At 38.5% G+C, this 11,706-nt stretch overlaps 2 protein-coding genes across 3 annotated transcripts in view; one reads left to right on the plus strand and one right to left on the minus strand.

Annotated features, from left to right (window-relative positions):
• angptl7 (angiopoietin-like 7) overlaps positions 1–7,656 on the plus strand; it is an 11,384-nt gene extending 3,728 nt beyond the window's left edge. Inside the window, exons 2-5 of the mRNA XM_043675590.1 lie at positions 4,313–4,413; positions 6,039–6,233; positions 6,449–6,647; positions 7,078–7,656. Coding sequence (XP_043531525.1) covers positions 4,313–4,413; positions 6,039–6,233; positions 6,449–6,647; positions 7,078–7,247 — 665 coding nt within the window. The 3' untranslated portion in view covers positions 7,248–7,656. The remainder of the gene's footprint in view (positions 1–4,312; positions 4,414–6,038; positions 6,234–6,448; positions 6,648–7,077) is intronic.
• Positions 1–11,706, minus strand: part of mtor (mechanistic target of rapamycin kinase) — a 367,086-nt gene that overhangs the window by 203,910 nt on the left and 151,470 nt on the right. The window lies entirely within an intron of this gene.

The following is an 11,706-nucleotide window of genomic DNA, read 5'->3' on the forward strand; positions in this document are numbered from 1 at the left end:
CCCACCCCCTCTCCGGCCTATCACCCTCACCTTAACCTCCTTCCACCTATCGTATTCCCAACGCCCCTTCCTCAAGTCCCTCCTCCCTACCTTTTATCTTAGCCCGCTTAGCACACCCTCCTCATTCCTGAAGAAGGGTTTATGCCCGAAACATCGATTCTCCTGCTCCTTGGATGCTGTCTGACCTGCTGCGCTTTTCCAGCAACACATTTTTAAGCTCTGCTCTCCAGCATCTGCAGTCCTCACTTTTTCCTTCCTGACACATTTATACAGTCCAGCAATCATCCAGTACTGTCAGAGGTGTCATCTTTTGAGTGAGATATTAAAGTAAGGTTCTATGCAGTTATTCAGATGCATGCAAAAGATTCAATGCACTCTTTTCAAGGGAGAAAGTTTGTCTAGGAAGAGGCCCTTCATATTTTGATTGCCTGTGCCATCTTACTATTATAAAAACGTAAGCTGAATTTCTCTAAACATCAGCAACATAATTTTAAAGGTCACATCAAATTTAATCTGGATCAATCTAACACCAGTTGTGCTTTACTGTCAATTACTTAGTCATTTAACTGATTTTGTTTTAAAAGTGACACATTATTTGATAGGACAACACTGCTCCGTGTTTCAAACTGCACCTCTCAACAATAACTTAAGCAGAAGGTATTGAAAATAGACAGACACCTTAGTCTTTGTGTGTTCTGATATTTATCGAAGTAGTATATCAGTGTTAGATTACAGTACATTACATTGATGAGACCTTAACGAAATTTTAAAATCAGTTTTCCATTTCATGAAGTTCAAAGTAAAGATGTCAGAGGGTTTTTTGGGGGGATGGAGAGGTGGGAGGAATGATGGGTGGGCGGGAGATGAGGGGTGTGGGGGTTTGGGTGAAAGAGGTAGAGGAGGGGAAGAGGTGGGAGCAGGGAAGGCGAGGGGCTCAGAGAAAGAGGCAGGGTGAGGCGGTTGGGGAAAGAGGTGGGTGGGGGGAGGAGGGAGGACAGTTGGTGGAGGACCTAAAAGGTCATGATATTCTACAAGATGAATGAACTGTTAAATAAGTTTAAAATATCAGGACAAGGTTTCAGTCAGAATTCAGTTTCTTTTCATACATCCTAGACACTCAACCAATTTTGTGCCATCTGAATGAAGTGCTAAAACAGACCTCATCAGTTGACAGATTACAGACATTTACACCATAATGATATGTTCTACCAATAAAGAATGCTTCTGAACCTAAAAGAGAGAAAACACAAAATTTCTGAAATTTTTGTTCAGGTATACAATGACCAGACAATCATTTGTTTTAATGTTGTAAACCTATCTTGATTGAAACTGGACGACAACAATTTTAAATCTTACTTGCAATGGTTTGAGAATGTACGTAGTTACTGCTGCAAGAGTGACTTGTCAACGTAGTATTTATCATTTTGTGATCCTTAATAATTGTCTTAAGGTTATTTTTCGTCTCTCATTTTTATCATTTTCCACTAAAGTCACACTCATCTAATTACTAATCTAGAGATGGTGAGCATCCTTCAATGACTTAATCAAATAGCCTTATTTCATGAGCAAACCAATACAGTAAGGACTGTTGTCAGACTCTTCAGTCATCAAACATAGCACAAATGAGGCTGTCCCTTTCTTCAGTAAAATGGGTTTTAACTCCCTCGGATAGAATTGTTTTGTAACTGCAGGTTTTCATCATCCACAGCCCAATAGCTTGGCCTATAATTTGAGATGTTGCAATTATGATTTGCAAAGTTTAACAAATAAATGGTCATTTTGAGCTGCACATGAATTTTCAGAAATAATAATCAGATAAGTGTGACTTTAGTGGAAAATGAGAAAAATGAGACAAAAGAGAATTATTAAGGATCACAGAATAATAAATACTGCATTGACAAGTCACTCTTGCAGTAACGACTAACATATGTTCTCAAACCTTTGCAAGAAAGATTTCAAATTGCTGTCATCCAGTTTCAATCAAAGTAGGTTTACAAATTAAAACAAATGATCGCCTGGTCAATGTGAACCTGAATAAAAACTTCTGAGATTTCATTCATACATCTCAATCTTTAGCTGCAATTATAAACGTCAATTATTCATGCAAATGGCACATTGAGGGAAATAGAAATATTATGTAAGGCAGAACGACACATCCACCCACAAGATCCAAAGGCTATTTTCATTAGGTGCAATCAAATTGTTTAAATGAATTACTGCAGCAATTGTTAAACCATTCGACTCTAAAATAACTATATGTAATAATCTATCCCGAGAAATATGCAACTGCTCATTCAACGTATGACATTTTAGTGCATTGCCTGCCTCACAGAACCAGGGACCCAGGCTCTATTCTAACATTGAGTGACCGTCTGTGTGGAGTTTGCACATTCTCAATGTCTGCACTGGCTTTCACAGGTGCTCTGGTTTCCTCATAACAATTAAGCCAAATTATGTTTTCAAAATACCTACGTACAGAAGCTTTCAATCACTTTACTGCTGAAAAAGCAAGAAACCAAGTTGATTTATGTCCTCTCTAGTTCAAGAATCCTAATGCCAAATACTGTACCCTATTTGATACCGAAATTCAAATCAGCCACTTTAGCATAGGAAGCAGTTGTAAAAGAAGTGTCAAATATCTGAAGGACCAAAGTTGTTCTGCTTTGTTTATTTGAATGGTGAAAAATCATCTGGTTGCATATTTCACTTTCTGGAGTACTTAACAGTTCTCTGCCGTAATGACTTCAGAGTTCTATAAATAATGTAGTTTCCCTTTTTTGTTGCTTCTGCACCTAACCTATGAAGTGTGCTCATATTTATTTAAACTTCCACTGAACAATCCAGCCCTGCGCTTTCTTTACCCTGGACATCTGACAAGCCACAATTTTGTGTACGGAACCATATTTTGGAAATCGTTCAAATAAACAGTAACTAGCATTGCTGAATTCAAGAATACACACAAACCAACATATTACTATCTTAACCTATTCTTGATAAATCACATTCAACAAAAAGAACACAACAAAAATTTAAATTTTCCACAAGTTTGTTTTAGTGTTTTTTTTTAAATCATTATGGTATTGGTAAGACTTATTTCTCAAAATCTTCACAAAGTTAAATTTAAAGTGGAAGCGTCTCTTTAATGTTTCCAAGTTACATAAAAAACTATTCATCAACATAAATTCAAATAGGCTGAATTAGAAGTGCACTATTCTGACTTTAATTAGGTTTGCACTGTCTTTACATCTAACAGCCAAGCTCAACTGTTCCAACCTCTGAACTTGTAAACATTAAATAATTAATTTGCTCCAGTTAGTAAACATACAGAAAAGCTATAAATTTGCATGGCTGAGTTATTTCCATCAACATGGGTCAAGTACGCTCACTGGTTTCTTTTGTTTTGGAAGATAAAAACAGTATTTAAACCAAGTGACTCAAATTAGATCAAATGTAAATATCTACAAGTTTTTATTTTCTAGCCCTAGACAGCAGTAAACAGAAAATTCATGAAAAGCAAATTAGGGAGTATTCTCTGGTGTGCCAATGAAGGGTAAGTTGTGATTCTGAACTTCAAAGAGGCAGGTAAATATATAGTCTTTGAATTAAAAAAAACGTTAAACAGAGTATGGTTAACATACTGACCAATTTGTCGTGGGAAGCACTCTAAGGCTGCCATTATCAATACATTTAGGAGTGAATTGGATAAGTCCCTTGTGAGAAAGGGTTCAGGCATTGAGATACAGAGTAAAATGTAGTAATTCATTTATGACGTCTATACATTCTGACGAAAGGAGAAGCAGAAGAGCTTTGAAACAAAACTAAGATAAATTAGGATAAATGAGCAATTTAATTCAGTTTGTTAAAGCAAAACACAAGTCTGTACCCACAATAAAATAATGCTAACATAGTGGGTACAAAATTTACACAGGAATAATACATAGAATATTTCAGTGACCTGTATGTATACTGCATTTGCTAATATTCTCACAGCTAACACTTGAAATATCAAGATAATTCTCAACTCAGTTCAGTGCTTTCTTACTGTAATAGTGTGTCAATATTTAGCCTTATTTCATTGACAGTGATAAAAAAAATGAATGGACTTTTCCTGGTCAAGTGAATATGATATATCAGCACAGATTTCAACCATTGTTCAAATTTATACCTCTCATTGTGGAAAACATTTTACAAAGCTATTACTAGAAAGGAGGCCACTCTTCATTTTTGCTCATGCATACACAGTAACAGTAAGAGTCTGACGTAAAACTTGGGAATTCTGGAATAATAATAGAGTTTAATCTTCTGTTTGCAGATGCCATCTATGACTGCACATCGCTATATCAGAAGAATTACCGAATATCTGGAGTATACAAGCTACCTGCCGACGAGTTCCTGGCAACTCCAGAATTTGAGGTGATGCTGCTCAAAAGAGACATCCTTTACTCTTGTCATCTTTTGCACATGCTTCACTGTCACAAAATATTTAAATTGGTAGACTGCAATACACAATCACGTTATTTATTGTTTGTGAAGATTATACTCTGGTACGAGAATTGTCCATGAACACTAAAATATCGTCTCTTCACTTTAGTGATCCTTATAAACACGGAGAATTTAGCCCATAGTTTTTAATGGATTTTACTGTTGAAAGAGGGACTACAGTCTTGTGACTGCTCTCGCATAAGAATTTTAAATCGAAACAGTACTGCAATAAGTACTGTTTGGGCGGCACAGTGGTTAGCACTGCTGCCTCACAACGCCAGAGACCCGGGTTCAATTCCCACGTCAGGCGACTGACTGTGTGGAGTTTGCACGTTCTCCCCGTGTCTGTGTGGGTTTCCTCCGGGTGCTCCGGTTTCCTCCCACAGTCCAAAGATGTGCAGGGCCAGGTGAATTGGCCATGCTAAATTGCCCGTAGTGTTAGGTAAGGGGTAAATGTAGGGGTATGGGTATGGGTGGGTTTCGCTTCGGCGGGTCGGTTTGGACTTGTTGGGCCGAAGGGCCTGTTTCCACACTGTAATGTAATCTAAAAAAAATCTAAGTAACAACAACCCTGCTCTTTTAATAATTAATATCTTATTCCATGTTCAAATATCTTTATTGAAGTTAGAACAGAACTTGCTTGAATGATTCAAATCCATTTTAATTTATGAACTCTCTGTCAATCAGGGAACTTTCAATCATTTTCTTTCTGCCACTGACAATGAAATCGGACCAAAAGGTTGCAACATTTCACAACAGGAAGAAAGCAGCAACTATCTTTTTAAAAATTTAATTGATCCACAGCAGCAGAAGTCCAATGACAAGAATGTAATTTAATAGAATGTGGCATGGTGGCTCAGTGGTTAGCAGTGCTACCTCACAGCACCAGGGACCCTGGTTCGATTCCAGCAGTCTGTGCGGAGTTTGCACATTCCCCCAGTGTCTGCCAGAGTTTCCTCCCACAATCCAAAGATGTGCAGGTTAGGTGAATTGGCCATGCTAAATTGCCTATAGTGTTCAGGGGTGTGTAGGTTAGGTGCATTAGGGATAAATGTAGAGTAATAGGAAATGATTGCTTAGGATACTCTTCAGAGGGTCGATGTAGATCTGTGGGGCTGAAGGGCTTGCTTCCACACTGTAGGTATTCTACAGAAGTAAAATGCAATTAACTGGAAATATACAGTCAGCTAGTATTTGCAAAGACAATTAATTAATTAGGATTACTTATGAAACATTAACATTTCATTCTATTTTTACAAGCTACTTTCATTCTATTTTTACAGTAAATTGTTCTTAGTTTTAGTTCTAATTTCCAGTATTTCCAATATGTTAATTTGTATCTTTTACATAATGCTTTCAATTGAGCTTACCAAATATGAAATCCAAATCAAAATTCTGCATTCATCCAAATGATCAGGCAATATGTTATGGGTCAAAACTTCGAGGAGTGAATGAGGCTTTGAATCTTATTATCAGAGAGTGAAAATCTAGCTGATAGCATCAACTTTCAAGAATATATTTTATGACATATTGAATAATTACTTGGACTATTACAGGTATATTGTGACATGGAAACTGAAGGTGGTGGTTGGACCATTATACAACGTCGAAAAGTTGGACTAAGCTCTTTCTACCGTGATTGGAAACAGTACAAGCGAGGGTTTGGCAACATCCGTGGGGACTTCTGGCTGGGCAATGATCACATTTTTCGGTTAACGAGGCAGCCAAGTATACTGAGAATTGATATGGAGGTAATCCATTTATTTATTCGTTATTACAAAATAATGATTTCTGTTTTCAGTTGGAATATTTAACAAACAGAACTGGAGAAAATCATGTAACATTTAAATTTGCATCTTAAAAATGAAGTATACTCTAAATGTGAATTAATGCATTCATTAACATTTACAACATGGTAGTAACAAATTATATCATGTAAGTGAACTGTTTAATTATGTAACAATAGGACTGGGAAGGACATACTTGTTATGCAGAATACGACTACTTTTCAATAAGCGATGAATTGAATAGCTACAAATTAATAATTGGAAATTACAATGGGACAGCTGGACGAGATTCACTCAGATACCACAATAATACTGCCTTCAGTACAAAGGATAGAGACCATGACAAGTGTGTGGACAACTGTGTACATTTCCGCAAAGGTAAGAGCCAATAAGTAAACAAAAAGAAAACAAGATACTATTGTGCTCTGGATGCATCACAGAATTTTCAGTTAGCGTTCATTTATACAATGCTATAATAAAATTAAGTTCCAGAAGGAAAATAATAACCTTTCGTAAAACAATTCCTTGCAATGGGCATGTCTGACCAAAAATAGAAAAACCCTTCAATAGTAATAAGGATTGTGAAAATATGTTGCATAATCTACTAAATATTGGTAAATTCTATGAACGCATTGCAAAGAAAAATCTCTTGACTGCACTGGACTGGAAAAGACCACAATGACCACCTGGCTCTTGTAATTTTGAAAAATATTTACCATCAATCACCTTGCCTGCTGCCTCCCTAATTTGTAACCATAAGAAATGATACCACAACTTATATAATAGCTTATTATCCTATCTTCTGCAGGTGGTTACTGGTACAACTGTTGCTCAGATTCTAATCTGAATGGAGTTTACTATCGTCAAGGAGAGCACACTCAAAACTCTGATGGCATCACATGGTATGGTTGGCATGGTTCAAGTTACTCACTAAAACAAGTTGAAATGAAGATTCGACCTCAAAGCTTCAAGCCCTGAGTACTTGACAATTTGTGACTTCATAAATGGGAAATTTAACAGTTAGTCATGCATTTTCTTACTAAATTATGGATTGATGGATTTTTCAATACAAAGCTTTTGAGAAAATCCTTTCATCTCTCTGCTAAATCATTCACACACAATTAGACGTCTGAAAATAATTACAAAATTAAACAAAAATTACTAGCTTCCCTAAGAAGTCTTTAAATGTGTCAAAGAAAAATTAAATACACTTTTGAAATTTTACAGCAAAATGTCACTGTGGTCTTCAATAGAATTAAATGATATGAAAGTTAATTTTATAATCTGAAACAAAACGCAAATTTAATTAAAGAGCAGACTACTCCAAAAGAAAACATTGATGCTCAGTTCTCAAATATAACAAGAAAACACAGAAACATAAACTGCCTCTCCCCAAGTTCAAAAGTGTTCAAAAGTGTAAAATCAGTGACTCATAAGGAAATTATATTTTCCCACTAGCACTGTAGGTCCTTAACATCAATCAGATTGTTTGGAGAGCAAGACTGAAGTGCCAGACCAGATGGAATGTGGCACTATATTAAAATGCTTTTCCAATGTAATTCGTTATTGATTGGTCGGACTAGAATCAATTCAATACTTTTTCTTTCTTTTGCATAAAGCTTGGAACTAAACAAAATTATGATCTGTTATGTCCAGTGACTAGTGAAAAATGTTAACATCCCTGAAGAAGTTACAGTTTACTAAAGAAATACGTTTCTAAATACATTTTATTTAGGTTAGGAAGGCAAGTTACTGACATATATTTGATGGTTTATTTTCTTCAATCTGGGCTGCATATTCTTCCATGGGACAAGGTGATATACCCTGTTGCCAAAATATTTTCTGGCTTTACTTTATTATCCCTGTCGCTATACTTCTCAATGTCAAGATCTGAAAGCAAAACAGGATTGAATGTAGAATGCATTTTACTTAATTGAAAAAGTATAGAGATTCACTTTCAAAACCATAACAACACCAAAATACTAGCAAGTTCACCAAATGAAGAGGTTTGTTTTGAGGGTTTCAGTATTTGGTGCAATTCTAAGTGTGCCTACATTGATTAAGGGGTGCCTACATTTAGCAGATCAAACTATTAACATAGCCTAGTTGCAATCCAGTTTTTAAAAAATTAATTCATAATAATGGTGTCACTATGTCAGCACTTACTGCCCACTGGGCAGTCAAGAGTCAACCAGATTACTGTGGGCCAGACCAGGGAAGGATGGCAGTTTCCCTCCATAAAGGACGTTAGTGAACCAGATGACAATGGAGTTGTGGTCACCATTAGCTCAATTACAGATACTCAAATTCCACTATCGACTGTGGCAAGATTCCTACGTGGGTCCTCAAAACATTGCCAGAGTCTCTGAATCAACTGTCCAGCAACAATACCATGGAGGCCATCGCCTCCTTAGGTTCTCTCGCAGGATTTCATGCAAACACTGCACTGGAAGTGACACTTGGTTTGACAGTAAGTTCAGGTTCAAGGTCACCACCAGCTATTTGTGTATTCATTTGAACAAATGGGTGTAAGTCTTGGTAGGAAGACAGAGAACATCACCTCTGATCTCCTTACTTATCTCTCTACTTCTTGTTCCAGATTTGTTGCTCTCAAAGAGTAGGTGTTTCCCTTGGTGGAAGAGGTTTGGAAAATCAGCCCCTTGTCAAAATTCAGAATATCCAAGGTGTACCTGTCTTGATAGGGGGGAGTTGGGTGTCAAAGTAACAACTCCAATGAAAATAATTCATGTGACTTTAGCACATGCAAATTCATGTAACTTCTAAATTGCTAACTGTCCTTTCGTATACTGAAATTGGAGAAAGTGGGGACTGCAGATGCTGGAGATCAGAGCTGAAAAATGTGTTGCTGGAAAAGTGCAGCAGGTCAGGCAGCATCCAAGGAGCAGGAGAATCGACGTTTCGGGCATAAGAGGGCTTATGCCCGAAATGTCGATTCTCCTGCTCCTTGGATGCTGCCTGACTTGCTGCGCCTTTCCAGTATACTGAAATTAGACAATTTGTCCATATGGGGCTGCAGTTGATGAACAACTTTTGTTCATCTTAGAGATTGGCATGTATCTACGTGCACAGGAATATTAGCATATTTAGCTGAGTGAACTTGCTTCTTCTCCAGTGATAGGATAAAGCTAGCCCATGAGATGCCAAAAGAATACCTAAATTAGGAAATAGTGATGTATTGAGAATAAATGACAAGAAAATTCAGCTCTTAACTGGAGCCAATATTCATCTTAGTTTAAGATAGGATTTATTATGGTTATCAACAGCTAGTTATCACGTATGGGTTAGAGACAGAACTAATTTATTTTCTACTGTTGTTAAATAGCTCTTGGTTTATAAATTGCAGTTAATAGAAATTGACAAGATATGTTGTGTTTTATTGATAAACTTGTGCATCATTTAATAGACAAACTTGTACTTTATGTAGGAAAACCATTAAATACTATTCTTCTGCATTTTTTCTAATATTAATTATTAGATTATAAACACATACTTAAGCTCATTTTGAAAACTACAGTGGAGAATAAGAATGGACCAAAATAGAACTTCGTAAAGTTTACTTTATCATTAAACATGTGACTGCTTGTAATAAACTTGTACCAAATTCTTTAACCCCACTGTGCAGATAATCACAAATTAGCTTGATTTTGTTTGATCTGTTGAGTTCTTGCAATGCTGGCACACTTCAGTGGGACATGCCAAAGCAGAGCTTAGTCTCCTTAGTTTTGATAAAGCTTGCTGTATAATTGTAAGGACATTAGTGCAAGGCTATTTCTTTAAATGGAGTAACTAAAAGACTGACGTTGGAATTATTACTGGAAGTAATATCCAATTAAATGAATTAGCCAGCTAATTGTATCAAATTCCCTTTGACAAAACCTTGCAAAAAATATTCATTTCAAAACTCACATTAGAAACTAACTTCTGGAACACGCTCAAATATATTGCAGGCATTGAAATTACACCAATGTAATATTAAGAAACACCTGGTTCATTTGTTCATTCCAGCAGTCAGAAGTACCACTTCACTCACCGAATATTGTCAAGAAAGTTTCAAACATTCCATAAAAAAAACCCAAACCCTTTACTGTAAACTACAGTGAATAATTCACCTCCCCACTATCCAAAGCCTGTCCACAATCTACAAGGCACAAGTCCAGAGCATGATGGAATACTCCCCACTTGCCTGAATGAGTGCAGCTCCAACAACAGCTTGACACCATCCAGGTCAAGGCAGCCCGCTTGATTGGTACCACATCAACATGCAACCACCCCCTCCACCTTCAACTGACTGAACTGGTCCTCGCTATTAACAACTTCTCCTTCCAATCCTCCCACTTCCTCCAAACCAAAGAAGTAGCCATGGGCACCCGCATGGGCCCCAGCTATGCCTGCCTCTTCGTCGGATATGTGGAACAGTCCATCTTCCACAGCTACACTGGCACCACCCCCCACCTTTTCCTCCGCGACATTGATGACTGTATCAATGTCATCAATCGTGCTCCCACCAGGAGGTTGAACAGTTCATCCACTTTACTAACACCTTCCACCCCGATTTCAAATTTACCTGGACCGTCTCAGACTCCTCCCTCCCCTTCCTAGACCTCTCCATTTCTATCTCGGGCGACCGACTCAACACAGACATTTACTACAAACCGACCGACTCCCACAGCTACCTAGATTACACCTCCTCCCACCCTGCCCCCTGTAAAAATGCCATCCCATATTCCCAATTCCTCCACCTCCGCCCCCAGGAGGACCAATTCCACTATTGAACAACTCAAATGGCCTCCTTCTTCAAAGACCGCAATTTACCCTCCGACGTGGTCGACGACGCTCTCCACCGCATCTCCTTTACTTCCCGCACCTCCACCCTTGAACCCGCCCCTCCAATCGCCACCAGGACAGAACCCCACTGGTCCTCACCTTCCACCCCACCAACCTCCGGATACATCGTAGCATCCTCAGTCATTTCCGCTCCCTCCAGACAGACCCTACCACCAGGGATATATTTCCCTCTCCACCCCTATCAGCATTCAGAAGAGACCACTCCCTCCGCGACTCCCTCGTCAGGTCCACACCCCCCACCAATCCAACCTCCACTCCCGGCACCTTCCCCTGCAACCGCAAGAAGTGCAAAACTTGCGCCCACACCTCCCCCCTCACTTCCCTCCAAGGCCCCAATGGATCCTTCTATATCTGTCGCTAATTCACCTGCACCTCCACACTCATCATTTACTGTATCCGCCGCACCCGATGTGGCCTCCTCTACATTGGGGAGACAGGCCGCCTACTTTCGGAACGTTTCAGGAAACACCTCTGGGACACCCGCACCAACCAACCCAACCGCCCCGTGGCTGAATACTTAACTCCCCCTCCCACTCCGCCAATGACATGCAGGTCCTTGGCCTCCTCCATC

Source organism: Chiloscyllium plagiosum, chromosome 34 (genome assembly GCF_004010195.1).
Source record: "Chiloscyllium plagiosum isolate BGI_BamShark_2017 chromosome 34, ASM401019v2, whole genome shotgun sequence".
In the NCBI taxonomy this organism is placed as follows: Eukaryota; Metazoa; Chordata; class Chondrichthyes; order Orectolobiformes; family Hemiscylliidae; genus Chiloscyllium; species Chiloscyllium plagiosum.